The sequence below is a fragment of the Hetaerina americana genome, unplaced genomic scaffold (assembly GCF_022747635.1).
Source record: "Hetaerina americana unplaced genomic scaffold, ioHetAmer1.1.p SCAF_116, whole genome shotgun sequence".
Taxonomy (NCBI): domain Eukaryota; kingdom Metazoa; phylum Arthropoda; class Insecta; order Odonata; family Calopterygidae; genus Hetaerina; species Hetaerina americana.
Window position 1 is genome coordinate 156,390 of NW_027286248.1, and position 25,174 is coordinate 181,563.

Consider the following 25,174-nt stretch of genomic DNA (forward strand, 5'->3'; position numbering starts at 1 on the left):
TTCGACACGTGTTTTGAATTCCACGGATCCCGCCGACCCTCGCGATAAGGACGCCGTATAAATGAACGAGTCCGGACGACTTTCGTGAATTGTTTCTGTGCCCAGGGTCCATAGTGGGCGGGAGCGAAAAAAAAGGGAGGGGTCGTCTTCGTTCGAGCCCACAAGTGCTCGACCCTCGCCGCTGCTCTGTCCGCCGCCCCGTCCGGCGAATCGAATCCATCGAATAATCTTTCGTCCAGGCCCTTCGATGGCGGAGGAGACGGGCCCACCCAAAGGGAGGCGAGTACTCATCTTGGCGGTCCTGCTTTCAATTCTCCTCTCGGGGGCGTCCCCCGACCCGATCCCACCCAGGAAAGGACACACGGACGCGGTGCCGACCATCACCGCGCGGCCTCACACCCGACGGCCGACGACGGATTCGGCCGAGTCGGAGGAGGCGAGCCCTAGTCCGACCACGGAGCAGGCAGGGGCGGCCATAACAGCGCCGAATAAGCGCCGGCCCCCGAGGCTCCCGCCCCCTCCCCCGGTGCCCCCCCAGAGGAAGCCCGCCATCGGGAACCCGCCTCCACCGCCTCCGATGCCGCTCACCGCCACCGACTTGGAGGGCTTTCCGGACGATAGCGAGATGGGTGACGGGACGGACGAGGGCCTCTACGGCCACGGACTGCTCGAGGGAGACATATTGCCGTCGTCAGCGGTGAGGGATGCAAGGGTTCGGGGATTTGTCTGGGGCGGGAGGGTTTAAGGGGCGAGTGTGCGTCGATAAGACGAGTGAGAGGACGGAATATTATGTATTTTTCCGATCCAATTAGGATCACCTTTACATTGACCGATCCTAGAACGAACGTTCTCAGCATGTGTAACGTAGTGATTTTATTTAAAAATACTGGTGGCAAATTAATAACGTTTTTTCAATGTACAAAATCAATATGTTCCATGAATTAACCCCGGAAATATTTTTCATGAATGGCCTGATTATATCAGCTGAATTTGGCTGCTTCATTTGCGGTATTGTTTCTAATCGACATTATTTGATACGATCTCTGTTCTAATGATGATAAATGTTAGTTGTAATGCTGTGCAGTTTAATGTACATTATGCATTTCAATGCTTATGCATCATCTTTAGGCACAAAATTATTTCATATCTGAAAAGCATACATTTATATCTGCATTTAAACATTTGGTATGCCATAAATTCAAAGGAAAATTAAAACTAACTTCTGTCATCATTATGACGTATTTCCACTAACTTGATTTGGCCTCAATTAGTTATATGGCCATTGTATTTTCCATGCATGCATAGTGATCTCTTCATAATATATTTATTCACTAATGCATTGCCTCCCATGAATGTAATCGGAAGAAAGATGTCTGCCTAATAACTTTCTCATTCCATTACCTCATTAAGTTCTCAGGTGGATCTGAAAACATACTCTTATAGGCAGGCATTGTTAAACACTCTCTTTTCAGGATTCATCTACAAATTCTCCAGCCACCTTGAGTATAATTTGGATAAATTCCAAAGAAACTGCGGGAGATGCCGCAACAGTAACTTTTAACGGAGTCATCTGCTAATGTGCATTTCAATGCAACAATTTCAGAGTGTAAAAATCATTCGTCTTGACTGGGATCCCAGTCAAGGCGAATGATTTTTACACTCTGAAATTGTTGCATTATAATTTGGATGTAAATAAATATTTCAATCCTTAATTTTGCATTGCAGATTTTAAATCAGACATAATTTGTCAAGGAAACAAGTCTAAAGTATGGAATTGTCAACTTCCTTTCAAAGTTTGATCAACGGTTGATGTGTCAAGTTTTTGAAATGCACACGACTCTAGCATCAAATGAATATCATCATAAATTAGTGAAGAGGTGAAAAATGCATATTCTAATGCATTGCAGATGTCTGCAATTGAAGTCATTCATGTTCTACAATAAGATTATAAATTCAGGATTATCCTAAATGACTCAAGTGTGAAATATTCATCTTCTAATCTAAATTTTTACTTTCTTGATTCACCTAATGAAGGGAAGGAATGCAGTCTCAGACCCAAGCCTCAAGTGGCCAGTTGGAGCGCTTGTGTTCAAAGTTGATGACAGTGTAGGTGAGTTCTCACTCAAAGCCTCCAAGTCTTGTGGTGCAAATGCCTCTGCGTGCCAGTTGCATAGTTTGACTCGAGTATTGACTGATAACAAACAATGCCCAAGTAGTCTTCCAAGATTCAATGCAAATGTGACAATATTTAGTCCTGAATAACATTGTGTTCATATCAAAGGCATCATCCATGTTGATTTAAGGAAAATCATGTTTAATGTATCTCCCCCGCAACAGGTTGCCCTGACTCTCCGCAGTGTGAAATACTTATGAAAGCAATGAACCACTACCACAAAAAAGCCTGCGTGAGGTTCAAAGAATGGACGGGCGAACCAAACAGTGTCAACATATTCTTCAACTCTGACAGCAGGTATGCTCAATCAGACATCAACACCATCGGCTAGCAAGTTTCTGCCCACCTGCATCTGAAAATTTTGATTTGCAACATCGATTTCTTTGAACCTTAACAATTCTCTCGGTCCTCCTCACTTGTAGAACATTCACTGATGCTCTTCTTCACGTCTTCTTCTTCCAGTGGCTCCTGTTGGTCATCCGTGGGACGCACAGGTGAAGGAGAGCAAGCACTGTCCTTGGGCGAGCGATGCTGGTACTTGGGCATAGTGATCCACGAACTGGCTCACGCAATCGGATTCTGGCATGAGATGAACAGGCCAGACCGTGATGACTGGATCTGGATTTATTGGGATAATATAATTCAAGTGAGAATCAATAATCTTAAAAGAGACAATGATATTGATAAAGATGGTTAGCGACCCCTATTGACCCACAGAGACAGAAGGTACATGTATTCTGACTTTCATGCATGAATTTCCAAATGAAGAAAGTACTTCTCTGAATATTTTTGTTCTGATAAATATAGTAATTTCTTCAAAGAAATACATGCCTAGGACTAGAGATGACTGGATCAGAAGCAATACTTTCTCTGGAATGCCATTCTCACATTAGATAACGTACAATAATAGGTTGAATACACTTGAAAAGGCAACCTTGTCTCAAGTTGCATGATGTATGTCAATGAATGGTTTATAAAAAGAATAATTTAGAGACTTAATATCACTGAATGAAAAAACTTATCAGCATGAAATTATGTGTCAGCATTGAAAGCAATAACCAGTAATTTTTTTTACTTTTTAACTTAGAATTATAATTTCATTGTAATAAAAATTATGATTCGCTATCATTCCCAAACAGTGCTGAAAACAGTTTTATTACAGGTATTCTTTCTTTCAGGGATACCAATCAGCGTTTGATAAAAATGAGCCATCAACAGTAAACAATTTAGGAGAGAATTTTGATTACACTTCTATTATGATGTATGATGAGTATGCATTTTCTAAGGTAAGTGCAAATGAATTAAATGGTATTTTGTAGCTTAAAACTACACACAAAAATGCAGCATTTCATATGATCATTGCATGAGAATACCAACCATTTATCAGACCACTGGGATAAAATTTCTTCATTAATCTTCGGCATTTTTCTATCCAATGTCATCATATGCTGCTTGTGTTTTAAGCATGGTGAGCTTTTGCAAAGCTGACTCAACTAAGAAGCTGAATTTGATGAATTAAAATTATTAATAATATATTTTATGCTGCATATATACTTCCCATTGTTGTAATTGCTTTTTAGATGATTGTTCCTTTGGTGGTGCACGTTCCTTAAACCGTTAGAAATATAAACCACCAGATAGTTGTAGGCTTAAGTATTTCTCTCGTTCCTGCAGGATGGTGTTTCTGCTACACTGCAAGCAAAACAGGAAGGAACTATAATTGGCCCAATATGGAAGAAGAAGGGGTTAAGTGACAGTGACAACAGGAGGCTCCAGAGGCTTTACCAATGCCAAGGTAAGGAGACGATTCGCCTGTGCTTAACCACTTAATCCAATAAGGACAGAACTATTCATAGGCTGATACCTAATGTGAGTGTAGACATTAAATCAAAAGTAAAGCATTCTGCCACATGATCTGCCCATTTCACATGGTCCACCCCCCCCCCCCCAATAATTACAGGTAATCATCCCATTTTATGTTCTAACTAACAGTTATGATAAAACATCAGGTGAATCGATCTGACTTAATTTTTCCATCACAATGCATATTTTTTTAGCACCTTACACAGTTATTAATCACAGGCTTATTATACCCTGAAGTAAATATTAACACAAATATATTTGCTCCCCAATGGGATGATGTGAGATGTGATATTATCCAGAACATTTGGGTAGCAAGGCTTCTTTAGTCTACTCTAAATGCCACCAAATTTCACATAAAAATGTTTACACATTTTTTAAGGTGTTTATGGAGAGATAATCAAATCTATATTAGGTGTTTCATATTCATATGAATTCAGTTCATCAAAAGGAATTAGAAGTTTGGTACCTCCCAACTTGGTATGCACACCTGCGCTACAATATGATGCACCTTGGAATACTAATAGTTTTTACCAAATGTTAATTAATATTCCCTTCAGCACTAAGTGCATTGCATCAACTACTTTTTGGTGATATTTAATAAGGCATTATCTTGAGCCTACACGTGAAAATGTTGGCAGGGGGAATATTGTTCACCGGTAAGAAAATGCAAAGGCACTACAAATTGGAGCTGAGAAAATGCTCACATTTCATGCAATGTGACATATTTTATTAGAATATCATGGTAAGTATTAAGTATCTCATTATTCAAAAATATTTACTCAAATGGTGGCAGTAACCAGGCTTCATAACTCTTGACTCATTCTTACATCAGTCCCTAACACTAATATCTTTGCCCTAAGTTTTCTCCGCACTATTTAAAAAATTCATTTCAAACTGTACTTTTTGCATGAAGTAAGTTAGTACACATTTGTTTGCACATTTCATGCCTTTCCTCAGCGGGCATTTTCTTGCACATCTGAATTGTACATAAGTACCATTATGCCAAATGCATGGTTATTGTTGTTATTCTTCAAATGCATGGGGGATAATGATTAATTGCCATTTAAATGACCTGTAGTATTGACTAAAGAACATTAAAACCCCAACAATAAAGTGCCATGAGAATTATCTTAGGTATATTGGTGGATTTTCATTATCCCACCATTTAAACAGGACTTTGGGAACACAAATTATTCACTTCGAATCATCTGTATTAATAAGTCCTAGTCATTCAAGCATCTACTATTACTCTACCAATCACCTCAAAATTAACTTGTCAATTTGATATTCTGAGGAAGCTGCTAAAAATATGCATTCATCAAACAGTATAATAATTTTAAAATATTTCATTATCAAATGAATATTCTGGCACAGGTATTCAATCTTTAAACAAATATTTATTGAACCTTTAAAATTCATGTTCAAAATCGAAATTGTTGCCACCTATGTAAACAACCCCTCACTCATCAAAGTTTTATATGTGAGCATCTCTACACAAATAGAAAACACACATGCATAAAAATTGCCACACTAATGCCATATGGGATAAGATAATTACTTCACTTTCAATCAGCAAGTTAGACAATATTTAGGTTTATTTCATTGACATAATTCATCTGCATGTCAAAGCTGAATATTTTTGTTTTTGCCAGATAACAGACCCCTGCCCGGATTCCCTTATGATATCCATTGTGACTTCAATTATCATCAATGTGGATATAAAAATGGAGGGACAGCGGTATGGAACTGGAGGAATGTCAACGCCACAGGTAGATGGTTCTTAGAAAAGATGTAACCCAATATTATTCGATAAAAGTGACCTGAATATAAATCTTTACTTTTATATTTCCAGATGGGTATGTGTATGCAGATTATGAGGAAGGTGGAGCAACAACTGGTTTCTTGCAATCAATCAATTTCCATCAATTAGAGGCAGTAAATGATCAGGATGAGAGTAGTGTGGGCGTTTTTGGATGTCTGCGCTTCTGGTATTACATAGACAGCAATGCAGCAGCTGAGTTAGTGGTAATGAACTATGTCCCTAAATACCTCCTTGATTGCAGTTTAACTCAATGAAGATTTACTCATCTTATTCTTCCCTTTGTCACAGGTTTGGCATGCTTACTTAGATCATGTCACTCAGCTAGCGTACGATCCTGACAAAGTGTTTGAGCTGTGGGGGGATGGGAATATCACCAGCTCCTGGGTGCATGTCGATATTCCACTTTATGTATCACGGCCATTTAAGGTAAGAAAAATTGCACCTCCAGACCAGATGTACCTGCTTGGCAATGATCTTATATCCCTATGTGGTCTGGAGGGACCCAAAGAAAGTGCACAGGTGTTGTGCAAAAGAATAAGGTGATGGTTTACCACTTTATCCTCTAAAGGAAAGACTCAAAATAAATTGAAAAAATATAGTTATTTCCATCAGAATAGGAGAATGGGGCAAAATTGGTTTTGAGCAATAATTCCACACATAATGAAAATGCCTACAACTTTCACAAGTAATTTGAATAAATAAATGACTTATCTGCCTTTTCATCTAGTTTATAAATTAAATATGCTGTTATCACATCAAAGCTAAGTAAGTAGACATTATTCAATAACAACATAGGATGAGTAACCATATTCCAAAAACCAAAATGTGCCTCACAAAGATGGGTATTTAAAACAATTAACTAGAACCAATTATAAAGTGTATCATTCCATGGAGGGTATCTCAGGGGGCCATGCTACCCTCCCTGAATATCCTTCGGTCACATACAATCACCCAGAATATAATTATGCATCAATTTATGTTGGGGTTTCTTCCCCCCCCCCTCGGTGATGTTTTTGACTTCAGTAAAGTTCGGAACGAATATTGCTTATATGCCTTCTATCTCCTGAGCATACAGTAATCTACTACAGAGTATATTGCGGTGTCTACATAAGTGTTATTAATTTTAGTGATACTATTTTCAGTTCTCTTTATATGAAACATGTTATAAAATTAATATGTTTCACATTTAAAAGATGGCCCTTAGAGGCTATCTACTATAGATCTGCCACTGGTTGTTGTGCATTATATTCCCCAAGATGTTTCAAAACCACTCTGATATTTAATAGATTTTCTTCTAACAAGGCAATTCCTTTTCATTATATTTTCCAGTTAATATTCGTATCCAACTTTAATGAGGGTGCTGCCTCAGGAACCATAGCACTTGACGATATTGACTTACTCTACTCTCCGTGCTTGGAGGAACCAGAAATGAATCCAGCAACAAAACCATCACCAGTTGCCACAACCAAACCACCAAAACCCCTTTGGGCAAAACCTACTTCTGAGCCACTGCCTAATTACTGTCCAGAGTATTTCAGACATAAAGTGAAACCACATCGTGAATTATAAGTTCCTCCTTATTTAATTGGATTTGCAAGTGATTGAAGTGCATTTGTGGAGTTAATAAGTGACTGAGTATCTAGTACCAGCCCTTATAGGGAGACTGATTTCAGCATTTTGTGCACGTACTTGTGCTTACTGCCTCAAAAAAAAAGCAAAACAACATTGTACCATATTTTTTATAATTTATCTGTAAGTTATGAGGGATGATAATGTTTGTCATTTAAATGATAGCACTACACCTAATTAAAAATTATTTATATAAAACTAATAAAATACCTATATCTAATTGTGTAGTTCTTACATTCATGCTTTTGAAGTAAAGCAATTTATTCAGTCAAATAATGGGCATACCAATTTAAATCAATGAATATACCTCAAGCTTTATAAATTTGGAAAAGCTTAAGTTATATATGTCAAAAATAGAAAGTATATTATTATTAATATGACAACAACCAACTCCTTTTTAAAACTTGATCCCAAAATCACTCTGGAATCTGGATGCAGGTTTAAAAGGTGAGGGTAAAGCTCACCTTGTTTTAAATTTAATGGAATATGAAATTCACACACTACTGAGTGTAACAGCCACTTTGATTCCCTGGGCCATCTGAAGTTTCCTAAGGAGTACTAGTTCCTGAAAGATCACACAGTATTGGTGAGGCTGGGAGTACTCACTTGAATTTAATGGTTGCCTTCCTTCAGTAAATAGCCAAATTTACTACACACTGGGCACCACATTTCCTTTAATCATGATACATTTGACATAATCACAATATTTCAGCTTCTCTAAACTTCTCGTTACTGCATCATCTGCCAGACATAGTTTGACTCAATCTAGCATAACACTTTGAACAATCATTATTATTATAAGTAATGTTACTTGTGTTAAAAGATTGAAATGCCATCTTGTCAAAATATTGAAAATACAAAACATCTGATTAGCAAGTTAACTCTGAATAAGGAGTGTGTTGATCTTAATGATAAAAAAACTAAATCAATCATTTAATATTCAAAATTTTATAGTGAATGATCTGAATACATGTTGAAAATATTCTTCTTAAAAAAATGAACACTTTTTGTACATTAGATTCCCTGTATAAGTAGATGACAATAGTGAAATCAGTGAAAATACTTATTGTAAGTCCATCATGTTCTTCATATCAGTGTCTTCAAATATATTTAAATTTTCTTCCAGTTCCTGAAAGTATTACCAAGCAAAATCAATTAAGAAAAATCTTAATGGAGTTATCTGGAAATATATAATATTTTCTCATCGATAACACGCACCCAGAACTTTGTAGTTATCATGAATTTGTATAAATACCACGCGCTCAGTGCTTCATAGCTATCCTGAACGCATATAGATACCACGCTTCTGTGTGTGTATATACATATATTGTGTGTAAAATACGTCTATATCCATATACTAGTAGATGGTAACAACCAATGAATGCATGGAATCATAATTGCCTGTAGCCCTATCTACCGTAAGTATACAGAAGATTAGAGCCAGGTGATTGAAATTAACTCCAAACAACAGAAGGATCAAAAAATAAACAACATATAGAAGCCAACATAATATGCCACTTAATTACTTTTTCGCTATGATTTGTGAGTCAAAACAAGACAGGTTTGTGTGCCCTTTAATTTGCCATGTGAAGTAACTTTCAGCAAATCAAATACACGAAAATAAGAGAATTATTGAAATAGAATTGTCTCTTTTTGTTTGCATTACTTCGCTTTGTTAGTACCGGCACTCAGCGGTTCTAGATACCCTCCAAGTTCTATGAAAGTGCTGGGTCACCCATGCCAGATAGGTCGAAGGTTAGGAGCCAGATGAAAGGCAGTCTACGCAGCATCTGTTCCTCAGTGAGGCGGCTGCAATGGCGTCTGACCCCAGTGGGGTGGCCAGTAAGTCATGGTGTCACCTTAAAAACACTACTGACGAAGGCAACGGGAAACCACCTCAATTATCATTCCCAAGATATATATGATGGTCACTAGAGAGATTTTAAGTTCTGGCAACTCCGGGGCTCGGCCCAATCGGCCATGTGCCGTGCCTGGCAGCGGGGAGAGTCTCGGGTTTTCGAAGGGCATCCTTCGCTGCCTGGTCAGCTTTTTCGTTACCTCTTATGCCGACGTGACCAGGAGTCCATATAAAGGAGACCCTGTTCCCCTTTCTCTGAAGGGACAACAGGGTATAATGGATCTCCTGGACTATCGGGTGCACAGGTGCAAAGACCGATATAGATTTTAGGGCGCTCAACGAGTCGGTGCAGATGAGGAAAGAGCCATTGCTTTCTTTTATTTCTTCTAGGGCCGTCCTTATGGCTGACAGCTCGGCTGTGAAAATGCTGCATGAAGTGTGCAGTTTTTTCCTCACGACTCCATGGTAGTGGGACACGACCGCATAGGCACTTGACAACTATGACTTTGACCCGTCGGTGTAGACGGGGACAAAGTCAGAAAGTGAGCTGAGGACGGCACTGAAGAGCTGCTGGTATTCGGAATCGGTCGTCTTGGCTTTGCGGCGTGCACTGGCAATTAGTTTAATATCCGGCATTGGCGTTAACCAAGGCGGATACTTAGCATAGGAGACGGGGCATATTTGAGGAAATGTAAAATTTACCTCATTAATAAAATCATTAAAACGAACGGCAAAGGGCCTAGTTGCCCTTCTCCGCCTGTTAAATAAGTCTAAAAACCGTTGGTTAAAAACTATGTTAAAACAAGGGTGGATTGTTTCTGATAAAATTTTACAGGCATAATTGCCCATTAAAATCATCCTGCAGGTTTCCAACGGAGGCTCCCCTGCGTCTGCAAGTAGGCTTGGGACTGGGCTTGTTCTAAATGTCCCGGTGGCCAACCGTATCCCAGCATTGTGGACACATGTAAGTGGTCTCAAGTAAGACTCTCGTCCTGAGGAATACACTATGGAACCATAGTCCAGTTTGGATCGCACCAAGCCTCTGTACAATAAAAGCATGGTGGTGCGGTCTGCTCCCCAAGTGGAGTGAGTTAAAAACTTTAAAACGTTGAGGGTTTGGCGACACCTCTCACGTAACACGCGGATATGCTCCCGCCAGTTCAGCTTTGGGTTCAGGATCATGCCGAGAAAGCGGACGGACTCCACAAATGGAAGGATCCTACCCAACAGGGTTAGGGTCGGGGTAACGTGATAACCGCGAACACGGTGAAAGTGCACGCATTTCGTTTTCTCCACGGAGAACCGAAATCCGTTCTTTCGCGACCACTCTCCAAGTTTGTTTAGAGTCACCTGGGATTGCCTGGAAGCGCTTGGCAGTCGTGTCGACCGGCAAAATACGGCTAGGTCGTCCACATAGAGCGATGCCATCACCGGGGCATTGATGCATTCCACCACGTCGTTGATGGCGATGGCAAATAACGTCACGCTCAGTACTGAACCCTGGGGTACCCCGTTCTCCTGTGTAAAAGATCGGGAAAAGTGCTTCCCAGTCCTTACTTTAAAAAGGCGGTTTTTTAAAAAATTTCTGATAAATAGGGCCATGTTGCCTCTAAATCCCCACTTGTGGAGCGTGTTGAGGATTCTCCATCGCCACACACTATCATAGGCCTTCTCCAGGTCGAAGAAGACTGCTATGACGTGTTGACGTTGGAGAAAGGCTTCCTGGATGAAGTTCTCAGTGCGAACCAGATGGTCTGTCGTGGACCTGCCACGCCGAAAGCCGCACTGAGCGTCGGAGAGCAGGTGTCGACTCTCCAAGCACCACGTGAGACGTCGGTTTACCATCCGTTCCATCACCTTGCACAGGCAGCTGGTGAGAGATATGGGACGGTAGTTGTTCGGGTCATTTTTGTCCTTGCCCTGTTTTGGGATCGGTATCACGATGGACTCTCGCCAGGCATGTGGAAAACTGCCCTCGTTCCAAAGTTGGTTGAGGGTATTTAGGACCTCCCCAATCGCAGTTTCCGGAATGTTCCGGAGAAATGCGTTGTGGATTTCGTCCGCCCCTGGCGAGGTGTAATGGGAGTCTTCGATGGCGGATTTAAGCTCCCAGGGCGTGAAAGGCTCATTGTAATATTCCCGTGTAGGACCTGCACCAAATTTGATTGGGACTCTCTCGCATCGCCTCTTCCTGTTCACAAAGTCCGCGGTATAGCCCTCGTCACTGCTATTGGCCGCGAACTGACTGGCAAATATGTTGCTTATTTCGGCAGGTGAATTAACCACCCGGCCAGCAACAAGCAATGGCGAGATGACAAATGAGCCCTTGGACCCGGAGATTTTCTTGACTTTGTCCCATACCTGACCAAGTGGCGTGCGATGGTTGATGGTAGAGACGTATTCTATCCAGGAAGCCCTCTTGGCCTCCTTGACGGCCCTTCGAGCTCGCGCTCTCAGGCGGCGGTACGATGCCAGATTAGTTGCCGTGGGATATTTTTTAAAAATAGTCAATGCTTTTTTCCTCGCCCGAATCGCCCTGTCGCATTCCCCGTTCCACCAAGGGACAGGAGCTCGATTAATATTCCCGGACGTACGAGGGATACTTTTGGTAGCTGCCGCCAAGAGCGTTGAACTTAGTTTATCGACGTTGTGCAACGCGTCGAAACTTGCGTCGTGTTTATATGTAAAGGTACGCTTGAAAAGTGGCCAGTCCGCACGGTTAATACGCCACTTTTCCGGAGGTTTTGAAATGGTGGGCGAAGAGTCTTCTTTAACGAGTAGAAGAGGAAAATGGTCACTCCCACAGAGATCGTTGTGGGTGGACATTTTCAGCTTTGGGGCTAGACTTCTCGAGCATAGACAAAGATCTATTGCTGAGAATTCCCCATTGAAGCTGTTAAAGCGGGTTTTTTCGCCGCTATTTAATAAAAACAGGTTAAAATCCTCAATAAAGTTGGATAAGATTCGACCTCTCCTATTACTTTGGGTTTCTGGCCCTCCCCAGAGAGGATCATGGGCATTAAAATCTCCCATCAAAATGAACGGCTGAGGAAGCTGGTGGACAAGGGCTTCAAGGTTCAGGCGGGTCACCGGTGCACCCTCTGGCAGATACACGTTGCATAACATCATCCTCTCAGGGGTGTGCACCGTGACAGCGACGGCTTGGAATGGAGAGTTCAGTTGGACTCGCGAGGTGTAAAGGGCCTCACGGGCCGCAACTGCTACTCCCCCTTGGGCTCGTTGGCCACTTAGGTCATCCATTCTAAAAACAGTGAACCCCTTCAGAATACCCTTATCTTCAGCCTTAAAATGGGTCTCTTGGAGACAAATACAAGAGGGTTTAAAATCTTGGATTAAAATGGCCAGCTCCTCCTTGTGCCGATAAAAACCATTGCAGTTCCACTGCAGAATGGAACACATTTAAAGTGTTAAATTAAAATGAATAAATAAATAAATATATAAATAAATAAGTTGACTAAAAAGGGAGATGACCAACTCTATTGAGGTTATCGCTTGAAGCGATGTTTCCTCTTCCACTCGTTTGCGAAGACCTCAGTATCAGAGATACTCTGGTCCTCTTCAATTACCTCCGGCTTCTTTGGCTTCACTGGAGGCGGCGGGGAAGGTGTATTCTCACGCCCTTTTGGCGTGTTCCCCTTGGTGGTTTTTTGTGGGCCCTTCTTTGAAGGGCCCACAGGAGTAGGTGGCTCCTTGTCCACCTTATTCTTTGTGTCCTTTACCCTTTTGGGTTTAGGCACTTGCGTGTCCATTGGGGATTCTTTCGGGATCTCTGTCTGCGTGGCGATGGTACACTTTACACATGGCGTGGTTGCAACGGAAGCAAAGGACCGGGAGAAAGTTGGGGCGATTAGCGCCCTGTATTTCCTCCTCGCTTCCGCAAATGGGATTTTTTCCAGTGTTTTAATCTCCATGACTTTCCTTTCTTCTTTCATCTTCGGGCAATCACGAGAGTACACTGGGTGTGTACCCTCACAATTGACACAAAGAGGTTCCGAAGAGCACTCTTTATCCTCGTGCGCGTCTTTGCCACAGCACGGGCAGGTGGCCTTGCCCTCGCAGCGCGACGCGACATGGCCGAACCGTTGGCATTTGAAACAACGCACGGGATTCGGGATGAATGGCCTCACTGGTACCGATTCATAGCCCACAAACACCTTGTCGGGTAGTCTATCACGCGCAAACGTCAAGATCACGGAGGTGCTGTTCACGTTTTCTCCGTTGCGCCTCGTGGTGAGTCGACGACAATCAGTCACTCCCTGAGAGAACATTTCTCTCTTGATTTCTTCCATGTCCACGTATAGGAGGTCGTAGTGACTGATGACTCCCCGACAGGTGTTAAGAGTGCGGTGCACCTCCACCTTAATCGGAATGTCATGGAGCATTCCCATAGCTAGCAGTTTTTCGCTCTGTGTATCGTTCAGGGTCTCTATAAGTACTGTACCATCCCTGAGCTTCTTCACGCTCTTTGGGTCCCCAGGCACAATCTGTGACAACACTCTGCGAATTAAGAAGGGAGAAACCTTTTTCAAGGTCTCACCTTCCTTTGCACACGACATAATCAGATAGCGCTTACATGCGCCAATACACTTCTCTCCCCCGCCGGTGTCCGGACGGGATCTTTTAAGTGGTGGAAAGGGTTTTTCCTCCATAATAATAAATGATTCGTCCCTCGGCCTCCCCACCCGCCACGGAGCCACACATTTGGGACGCCACTCCGCCAAACCGGAGCGGTCGCCAGGGCTAACGAGGGATATAGCGCTTCAGGAGTGGTTGTCTTTTTCGGGGTGGATCTTCGGTGCAAGGGCCCACCAAAACCCTTACATCTCCGACCTCCCTACGCAGACCCCCACAACCTTGGCACTCGCCACCGGAGCGAAAACGCGACGGAAGGCGATTGACCGGGAGTGGCTAGCTCCCGGCCTCCCGTTTACGCGAAATCCGGGGCCGAAGAGGGATATCGCTCTCCGGTCCATACAGGGCATCCGAAACCCTGCTGGGAACCAGAAAGATCACCCTCCAGGATCCCCTTCTCTCCCTTACGGGTCTCCAGGCACGGCAAACACCTGGGCGGATCGCAGGCCAGATGGTATGGCCGCTCACAGACAGTGGATCCACAGCACTGTCCGGACGCATCCCTTGCTGGCTTGGGGTTTGTTTTCGGGGTTTTCTCCCCGCCCTTTTAGTCGCCTCTTACGACAAGCAGGGATACTGCGGGAGTATTCTCTACCCCCCTACCCGCAGGGGGGGGGGAAAACTAATGAGTATATTGCAGAAACTAGAAATAGATTGGAGGGAAAGGAGGCCAATCCGCAATCTGTACATGTCTCAGACTGCTCAGGTGCGGGTGGGAAACGGGGAGTCCGGTGGGCAGTGTTAGGAAGGGGTGTAAGGCAGGGTTGCCCATTATCACCATTGCTGTTCAACCTCTATGCAGAGGAAATGATTAAAGAGGCATGGGAAGAACTGGAGGTAGGAATGAAAGTGGGCGGGGGATTCGTGAAATAAGTTAGGTTTGCTGATGACCAAGCTTTAGTTTGTCAGTCAGCCAAGGGGTTGCAAGCATTGCTGAGTGAATTGGAAATTCAGTGCGACAGGTATGGGATGAGAATCAATATTAATAAAACAAAGGTTATGCAATTTTCTAGAAAGAAAAGAGCTAAGCTAAACATTAAAATAGGAGGGCAAAAACTAGAGCAGCTAGAACAGTTTATGTTTCTCGGTAGTGTTTTGGACCAACACGGTCAAAGTAATAGGGATGTAAGGAGAAGAATTGCGCTAGGCAAAGAGGCTTTCACAAGGAGGAGGGAGTTGATGACAGGGATGTTGAGTAAGGATCTTAAGAAAAGACTCGTAAAAACTTATCTATGGAGCATAGCTAAGTACAGCATGAAAATGTGGTCATTGAAGCAGGAGGATAGACGTAGACTGAAGGCTTTTGAAATGTGGGTGTGGAGAAGAATGGAGAAGGTGAAATTGACAGAGAAGAAAAGAAATGAGGAAGTACTTGGAATGGTGGGCGAAGAGAGGGGTTTGTTGGTAGGAACCCTATGGAGGCAGGAAAAGTGGATGAAGGGGGTATTGACCGGCAGTGGGATGTTGAAGACTGTAATAGAGGGGAGAATGTTGGGCAAACGAGGAAAGGGAAGGAACAGGATAGGGATGTTGGGTGGGATGAAGGGAGGAGGGAAGTACACAGAGATGGAGAGGGACCTGATGTAGAGGAGGATACTGGATTGTGTTTTGTAAGGAGTCACAAAGTATTTATTTGATAATTGTGTCCATCTAAAACCTACCTTTACCAGTATATTGCTTAGTACTCATAATAATAATATTACCTTACTATTTATATTTTTACTTTTAAGTAAAGTTTTTAGTTTTCTTTAGAACTTGCAGGAACAGGTTAGAGCATTGGACTACAGACCATAGGGCCAGATTCAATTCCTGGGGATCCCTCTGGGTACCCTCAGCTTCACCCAAACTATGTGATTAATCGGATCCAAAACTTCCGGTAGAACTTACTGTACTTATGAAACAACATGAAGAATACAGCAATGTCATTTTCTCATAGTGAAACAATAACCAAGTAGTTTTCACCAGGTCATCATATAAAACAATAGTACAAATCATTTAGTCACCCTCTAGCAATATCATGTGCAATGTATTTGGTAGAATCCGTGAGGTAACTTGGCTCTGGGAATGGGGAGAAGTTGTAGGCATGGGGGAGGGTGAAAGATTAGTGGAGGCTGGGTTTGGTTCCCTCATTGCAACAGAATGCCCAGGGAAGGTACAATTGTATGCATAAAATAAAGAATCTCTAGAATAGCATTACTTATCATTTCATTTTCAGCTGAATAGAATATCAGTGAAGGTACAAAAGAATTGGTCAGTTGTAATCGTAATGAACAGATATGTGCCAAAAGTGTCGAGGAACCACGTGGAAGATGACAAGAGATGGAACCAGAAGATGATCGGTGCCATGATGCCCCATACCCATTCAATGTATTTTTAATTAACTTACGTTTTTTTAAATATGAACTCTTTCATATCAAATGAATAACACTGAGGTAATTTTTTTAATATATATTATTATCAGAAATGCCCACCTGAGGAAGGTTAGTTCGATCCAATGTATCTTTGTACTTGGAAACACAGTGTAGCAGTTTAGAATGAAGCATCAATATTGTGTCCAATGGGCAGCCATCAGTGATAGTTACAGCTCGGTTTAACAAGCCTTCTAGTTTATCTTGGTCAATTTTGACTGCATCTGATTTAGAATCATTTCTATTAGAAGACTCATTCAATGACTTGATATACTCTGAAGAAAAATATCACGTAAAACATTTTTTATGATATGGAGATTATTAATTTGTATACAGGCTTAAAAAAACATTGTCTGGTCTGTAGCTCACTGCGCTGCCACAGCTACGACTTTTGTGAATTCCCATTCATATTACTCAGCCACATTTTTTCCCACCGTTTTAAGTAACTCAAATAGTAGGCCATGGCATACCAATAGTCTGATCATACCAATTACATTAAAAATATAGCATTGATAAAATTTGATAAGTGTAAAAAATTTAATTGAGGGGAGAATGTTAGGCAAACAAGGAAAGGGATGGAACAGGATAGGGATGTCGGACGGGTTGAAGGGAGGAAGAAAGTACTCGAAGATGAAGACGGACCTGATGTAGAGTAGGATGCTGGATTTTGTGTTTCTTTTAGGAGTCGCATAATATTTATTTAGTAGCTGTGTCCATCCAAAAACCTACCTTAACCAGTAGATTACCTAATAATATATATATATATATATATATATATATATATATATATACTCATATATACAGAAACAGATATAAGGAAAAGGGATAGGAACACATATAAAGGACAAACACAATAGAGGTGGGGAAGGCGGAATCGAACGGATCACAAGAGTAAAAATATTTCCTCAACCGGGACTCGAACACCGGATCTTTCCACTTGCCGGGCGGATGCTCTTAACCACTTGAGCTATCGAGGATAGTCAATTTACCCTGAGATCCGTGGGTCTAATATGTCGCCAAGCGCCCCGATTCTTTCAGCCAAGAGATGGCGTCAGGGGGCTGTTTCACCCACCAAAGGAGAAATAGACAATACACAAGGAAAGGAAAGGACAGTGGGTTAGAATTCATACAACATCATACAGGAAAGGAACAGTGCGTTTCGTGGCATGCATAGCCAGAAGAAAGAGATGAGCCACATTGGCCAAATACACATTCAAACACGAAATCCCGCCAAACGGCGAATAAATACTCATATATACAGAAACAGATATAAGGAAAAGGGATAGGAACACATATAAAGGACGAACACAATAAAGGTGGGGAAGGCGGAATCGAACGGATCACAAGAGTAAAAATATTTCCTTGACCGGGACTCGAACCTCGGATCTTTCCACTTGCCGGGCGGATGCTCTTAACCACTTGAGCTATCGAGGAAACGTAATTTACCCTGAGATCTTATTCGCCGTTTGGCGGGATTTGGTGTTAGAATGTGTATTTGGCCAATGTGGCTCATCTCTTTCTTCTGGCTATGCGTGCCACGAAACGCACTGTTCCTTTCCTGTATGATGTTGTATGAATTCTAACCCACTGTCCTTTCCTTTCCTTGTGTATTGTCTATTTCTCCTTTGGTGGGTGAAACAGCCCCCTGACGCCATCTCTTGGCTGAAAGAATCGGGGCGCTTGGCGACATATTAGACCCATGGATCTCAGGGTAAACTGACTATCCTCGATAGCTCAAGTGGTTAAGAGCATCCGCCCGGCAAGTGGAAAGATCCGGTGTTCGAGTCCCGGTTGAGGAAATATTTTTACTCTTGTGATCCGTTCGATTCCGCCTTCCCCACCTCTATTGTGTTCGTCCTTTATATGTGTTCCTATCCCTTTTCCTTATATCTGTTTCTGTATATATGAGTATTTATTTGCCGTTTGGCGGGATTTCGTGTTTGAATGTGTATTTGGCCAATGTGGCTCATCTCTTTCTTCTGGCTATGCATGCCACGAAACGCACTGTTCCTTTCCTGTATGATGTTGTATGAATTCTAACCCACTGTCCTTTCCTTTCCTTGTGTATTGTCTATTTCTCCTTTGGTGGGTGAAACAGCCCCCTGACGCCATCTCTTGGCTGAAAGAATCGGGGCGCTTGGCGACATATTAGACCCATGGATCTCAGGGTAAATTGACTATCCTCGATAGCTCAAGTGGTTAAGAGCATCCGCCCGGCAAGTGGAAAGATCCGGTGTTCGAGTCCCGGTTGAGGAAATATTTTTACTCTTGTGATCCGTTCGATTCCGCCTTCCCCACCTCTATTGTGTTCGTCCTTTATATGTGTTCCTATCCCTTTTCCTTATATCTGTTTCTGTATATATGAGTATTTATTCGCCGTTTGGCGGGATTTCGTGTTTGAATATGTGTATATATATATATATATATATATATATAATAAATTGGACAGCAACAAACAATATAGACGCACATAAAAAGATCACTCACGTTATTTCTTGATCATTTCAACGGAATTCTGCTCCGTCCCTATCGGAAGATATAGAAGTAATGACTGCTGGAATAGTAGAGGTGAGGGGTGGGAGAGAAAGGGAAGGGGGCCAGGGGAAGGGGAGAACGGGAGGCAAAGGAGGGGTGAGAGGAATGGTTGGGGAGAGGAAAGGGAGAGGAGAGGCCAGAGGGGAGCGGAGATAGGGAAGGAGGGAGAGGGAGGAGGTCCCTCCGCCCAGGCTGCCCTATAGTCTCCTCTCGTAGCTTTCCGATTGAAAGAATTTCCGCCTTCGTGGACTACTATCTCCAGCCTTTAGTTCACTCCCTACCCTCCTTCATTAAAGATACCTTCCACTTCCTCAGATTGCTCCACTCAACTTCTCTCCCTCCTGATACCCAAATTACTATGGCTCCTATCGATGTCACCTCCTTATACAGATCCATATCTCACCAAGAAGGCCGGCCTTTCTTCCTTACGCCACTTCCTCTCCAAACGCCCTACCCCTCACATTCCCAGCACCGAATTTCTCATTGATCTTTCTAATTTCATTCTCACCCACAACTCCTTCTCTTTCAACAATAACTATTACCTCCAAATAAAGGGCTGTGCCATGGGAAGTAGATTCAGCCCTTCATATGCAAACCTCCACCTCGGTGTCCTGGAAGAGAATTTCCTTTCCAACTATCCTCTGCAACCCCTCCTGTGGCTCCAATACATTGATGATATCTTTCTACTCTGGCCACATAGCATAGATTCCCTCAATTCCTTCATCTCCCAACTCAATGATTCCTCATCTCCATCTTTCACCTCGACCATTTCATCCTCTCAGATCACTCCCAGAGCCATACCCACTCCATGTCATCGAGGAACATGTAAAACCTGCCCTACTTTCACCACTCCATCCCACCATTTAACTCTCTCCCACCCTTCCCTCACTCCTCTTGATCACGAGTTTGTAAGTTGAAACCTGGGTCTTGGATGTTGCAACAGTTTTGGTGAGCAGATTGTTTTCTTTTCCGATTTTGTGCCAATTCCACCTCCTCCCTCTCCCTCCTTTCCTATCTCCGCTCCCCTCTGGCTTCTCCTCTCCCTTTCCTCTCCCCAACCATTCCTCTCACCCCTCCTTTGCCTCCTGTTCTCCCCTTCCCCTGGCCCCCTTCCCTTTCTCTCGCACCCCTCACCTCTACAATTCCAGCAGTCATTACTTCTATATCTTCCGATGAAGACGGAGCAGAATTCCGTCGAAATGATCAAGAAATAACATGCGAGTGATGTTTTTCTGTGTTCTTATATTGTTTGTTGCTGTCAAAGTTGATTATATATACATATATATATACATATATATATATATATATATATATATATATAATATATATATATATATATATATATATATATATATATATATATATAAATCATTGAAGTACTCTATCAAGCTCCCAAACCACTAGAAGATGGCTTAAGGCTTAATTAAAGATGAAAGCATGATGGGTAAAGATGATTGGGTCCACAGATATTAAGAAGCAAATTCAAGAGAGCCATGGCAGACCTGAGAAAGAGCAAGATACCAGGAGTTGACAAAACAAACAGAGAAATAATCAAAGCACTCGGGGTCAAAGCAAAGGAAGCCCTCTATGGAATAATCAAAGATAGCTAAAACAGCAGAAAGATACCAGAAGACTTTGAGAGAAGTATAATGATTGTAATACCAAAGAAACCAAAACAGATAAATGTGAGGAACCCAGAACATTGAGCCTGATGACTCAAGCATCAAAAATCCTTACTCGGATAATTGGCCAAAGAATAAAAGGAAAGATAGAATAGAGCCTCTCTGAAAACCAATTCGGATGCAGGAAAAACTGAGGGGCAAGAGAGGCAATTCTCAGCTTGAGAGTTCTGGCCAAAAAAATGAGACACATAAATAAGCCATTCTATGTGGCATTTGTGGACTTGGAGAAGGCCTTCGACAATTTCAAATGGAACAAGATGTTCAAGACACAGGGATTGGACTATAAGCGCTTGGATTGGACAACAATGACAGAAGAATTATCCATAACCTCTACGAGAATCAGGTTAAAACAATGCAAATGAAAAATGGAAGAAAAATAGAAGCCAAAATGAACAAAGGAGTAAGACAAGGATGCATTGATGCCTCTTGCCAGCAATATTCAACGTATACCTTGGAGAGGCAATAAAAGAAACACAAGAATAGGGTATCAAACGAGTCAAGGTAAATGGAGAAGAAACATACTCTGGTTTGCAGATGACATCGCAGAAGTGGTGGAAACGCGAGAGGACCTGCAAGCAACTCTAAGTGCTATGGATCAAGTACTGGGGGAATATAATATAAACATCAACAAGAGGAAAACTAAAATCCTTGTGGGAGGAAGAGGGAAGCTGAATGCAGATATCACCATTTGAGGGGTGAAACTAGAGCAAAAGGAATCCCTCATCTACCTGGGTAGCAGCATAACGTGGGATGGAAGAAGTTCGACCGACATCAAGCGAAGAATAGCCCCAGCTAAGAACGCATTGATGAAGAAGAGGCAATTGCTATGTATGCTCAAAGAACCTTAGACTGGAAACAAGGACGCATTTCGTCAAGACTTTCGTGTGCAGCATGGCGCTCTATGGTTCTGAGACCTAGAGCATTGGAGCAGTGGACCAGTGGAGAACAGAAGCCTTTGAAACATGGCGCTGGAAGAGAATGCTGAAGATTAAATAGACAGACAAAGTAACGAATGAGGAGAAGTATATAGAAGAGCAGAAGAGGATAGGACCACAGGGAGAACTCAATGGCAAAGAAGAAATAGATGGCCTGGACAAACATTGAGGCATAATGGATTGATTATGAATACAATACAAGAAAAAATAGAAGGGAAGAGTCCACGAGGTAGACCAAGAGACATGTGCGAGAGAAGAAATGCATGTAATGGGTGTGTTGAATGTTTGTGGACAGAATAAATTCTTTTGGTTAGTTTATCTTTTCAATGCAAAAGGTGTGCAGAATGTCCTTACAATAAGTGTACTGAGAAGCAAAAGAAATATTTCTGCTCATTCTCTGCATGCATTATTTTCCCCCGACCACAACACAGCGATGCAATAATATGTACGCTTACGTATGCTTAACTGGAAACAGTTGTTGGTTTACTACATTGGATGTTTAATATATTAATGTTTATAAATTTTCCGGAGTGTTGCAAGTGAACTATATTTAAAAAATATTTTTGCCAATAATAAACTACTAATTACAAAATCTCATGACAAGTTCGCATCAAACATAATAATATGTATTAAATATAAAAATTCAACTTTTGTTTTATAGTTAAGTACTTTTTTAAATTCTGTGATACTGCATCCTTTCTAAACATCAAACCACTCAAAAAAATTGAGTCTAGCATTATATTATTACTGAAAAACTGAAAAAAATTAAAGGAACCTGAATATTTATTCCATTTTAACTTTATATTTTTGAATTTTCACATTGTTTTATTCCTAAGACTATTGCTTGTAACGAATTATTTTCAACCACTTTTTCAGGAAACCAAAAAACTTAAAACATTTCCATGTCATGCAGTAGTTTGTCTGTACACTGGGCCTAAAACTATCAGTTCAGAAAAGAATAAAGAGACTAATGAATGCTATCAAATATTTATTTTACTATTACATTTCAGAAACTATGAGTTATTCAATCTTCCCTTCCAGCGACAAGTCAAACTTTATCAGTGCATATATTATATTGTGCTATTACATTGGGTTGCTCTTCTCCTATAGCATGTTTTATCATATTCCATAATAGTTCTATCATTTTAGTGCAATACCATGTTGGCTGCTAATGAGGTAAGGCTTAGGGAAATGGTAGCAGAGAATCGATATATATATATAATGGTAGCAGAAATGGTGGCAGAGTATCCATATGCAATGATGATCATAAAAGTAACTTGCAATGTATCTATATTGGCAAGTCTTTCAATGTTTTTCGCTTGTTTGTCGGAGGAATTAGCACATCACTTTCTTAGATACCTTTGTTTTTTGCCATCATTATTGCCAAGAGGGTTTGAGATTTATATTTATTACCATTCTATATACATTAGAGGGAGAATATTAAACATATTTTTCTTTATAGCAAATAATATATTCAGTGATAAATTTCACTTTCTTCTCCCAATTTTTTGACTATGTTTCTTTGTCATTTAAAAAACTTCTAAGCCTGCCAGAAGGGCCAGTTATCAGCAAAATTCAAAAAGGAGGGGGGAAGGTGAATATGACATTCAACAAGGGGAAAAAAACATGACTGTAGGCAAAGTTTCTAATCAGGACTTCCATAATAATAATAATTTTTATTACCCAAAGATCACATAATAAACTGAATTATTGTACTCAGACCATTGCACTGATGATGTAAATGCCATCTACACAGCAGGGCAGCAATTAAAGGGTTGATAGCATGCTACTAAATTCTAGGGTATGGAGAGCTGTTATATTTGTGAAATAGATACCAATTAGGTAAATTAGTTAATCAAAATTGATCAGTTGTAATAACAAGCATGAGGCGATCAGAATACAAAATTGACTTTTCTGGTAACTTTTTGTTTCAAGAATTCATTTCAAAATATGAAACTTACAGAGCTGTAAAAGAATTATATGAATAGCCAAAAATTATTTTCAGAACCCACCTCCACTAATTGATGTAATGGAAGACGATGCTGACAGGATTTCTTCCCCTCCCTCACATTCATGGGGAAATTCATTATCATTGGATGGTTCTCTCTGTGGTTGAATATTGAGCCCTTGACCTGATTCCTCAAATGAATAAGGCTTTTGAATTAGTTCAGATGATTTAGCCCGTTGTTTTTTTATTCTTGATTTACATAAACTTTTCCTCTGGTATTCAGCATTAATTAATAAAGGCCTTGCTCTTTTGTAACCGCTGCCTTTCTTTAACTCCTCATCCTCGTCATCTGTGGAATTAATGCAATCCTCTCTTTGCCTCTTCGCTGTCCCATCAGAGGCATCAGCAGGGCTTTCAAATTTCTGCTTTTGTGGCAAAGATATGGTCCCATTGCATTTTTCAAGCTGCTTGCCTATTGCTTCGGTTTTAGAAGAAAGGAAACACATTAGCCTATCATTCAAAGTACTGCTGGTAATAATTTAATCCTAATGATAAAATTTGAAAAATAGATAGGTATCTATATATTTAGGTGTATAAAAAAGTCTCTACATTACAGTGTATCTACAGTGTAGTCCCACACAAGTATTTGCCAATTTTATCTGAATTCATATCATTCAACGGAGCAATAAAAGGTCATGCATAGTTAATGAATGCATAATTAAGTAATTATGTTTGAAACTGCTGACCTCTAGCTTTGTGGCCACTATGATACAGTCAAATATAAACAAATACCAATAATCCAAATATAAAAAATAAGTCAAATACAAATCATAATTATGTCAGGTAACCCATGAGGATTCTCTCATTGAGTGTTTACCGCAACTAAACCCAGATAAAAATTCTTTCCTGGAACCAAAGCCTACAGTAAAGGCACAAGTTCAGCATAGCAGTGAAATTTACAGGCTGCATCACATAAAATCCTATTTCAGTATACAAGATTAATGCGTATTCATACGCAAGATCTCGTACTTTAAGAGATTTATGGAATTTATATGGGATAGAAGCATTCTGTCACTTCTGCTGGATGGAGGAAATGTGGAAGGGATCAGATGGTAAGCAAGTAGAGAGCAGGATAAATGGCAGGTGTTGAAGACTGTTGAAAGGATGATGGGAGAGGCTAGTGGACTGTAAGACTTGAGACAAACTCTTCAAACATTATTGGCTAAGAAGAGAATTACAATGTGAAAATTTCTGGTTCCTCCTCCGCTCACCTTAAGCCTTGGAGCTTTTTAGAAAACGGTGATGTTAAAGAGGCCTTGTAGTCACCCTCCACATCCTGACTGAGGCAAAGCATCTAACCTTTAGCCCTCTGAAATTAATTTCAAAAGTCAGTGGGTGAAGTCAATATGTGTAGGGTTGGACTTGGGAACTGCCCCCTCTCCATCTGCTGACACCAATGCATGCATGCTAAGAGGACTAATTTCCTTGAATCAATTGTCTTGGAGTATATATAGGCTAGTGTTTCCCATTGCAGAATGTACGACCCATGGGGCAATTTGAATTTTTTTGGAGAGAAATTAGAAAATTATTTTGCCTTCATCACCTCAAAAATAATAGTACAGTAAAACCATAGCATATTACAAAATTAGTTCATAGGGGAAAAAGTTT

The 25,174-nt window shown here is 41.2% G+C and overlaps 2 protein-coding genes across 2 annotated transcripts in view; one reads left to right on the forward strand and one right to left on the reverse strand.

The window, feature by feature from the left end:
- The first annotated feature begins 247 nt into the window (after window positions 1-247).
- LOC139685564 (meprin A subunit beta-like) lies at window positions 248-7,427 on the forward strand. Its single transcript, XM_071582511.1, has 10 exons — window positions 248-697; window positions 2,035-2,110; window positions 2,338-2,470; window positions 2,636-2,819; window positions 3,352-3,459; window positions 3,848-3,968; window positions 5,689-5,805; window positions 5,889-6,061; window positions 6,147-6,284; window positions 7,188-7,427. Exons 1-10 carry the CDS (start codon window positions 248-250, stop codon window positions 7,425-7,427), a joined length of 1,740 nt encoding a protein of 579 aa, XP_071438612.1.
- A 1,056-nt stretch (window positions 7,428-8,483) lies between these two features.
- Window positions 8,484-25,174, reverse strand: part of LOC139685565 (uncharacterized) — a 71,622-nt gene continuing 54,931 nt past the window's right edge. The window contains exons 17-19 of the mRNA XM_071582512.1: window positions 23,571-23,984; window positions 16,470-16,630; window positions 8,484-8,616 (exon numbers count right to left, since the gene is read on the reverse strand). Of these exons, the coding sequence (XP_071438613.1) occupies window positions 8,551-8,616; window positions 16,470-16,630; window positions 23,571-23,984 (641 nt within the window). The 3' untranslated portion in view covers window positions 8,484-8,550. The remainder of the gene's footprint in view (window positions 8,617-16,469; window positions 16,631-23,570; window positions 23,985-25,174) is intronic.

Coding starts and splice junctions, on each gene's coding strand:
- LOC139685564 (XM_071582511.1), top strand. CDS start 248: ATGGCGGAGGAGACGGGCCCACCCAAAGGGAGGCGAGTACTCATCTTG. Junction 2,111..2,337: donor CAAAGTTGATGACAGTGTAG/GTGAGTTCTCAC, acceptor CCCCCGCAACAG/GTTGCCCTGACTCTCCGCAG. Junction 5,806..5,888: donor GAGGAATGTCAACGCCACAG/GTAGATGGTTCT, acceptor TTATATTTCCAG/ATGGGTATGTGTATGCAGAT.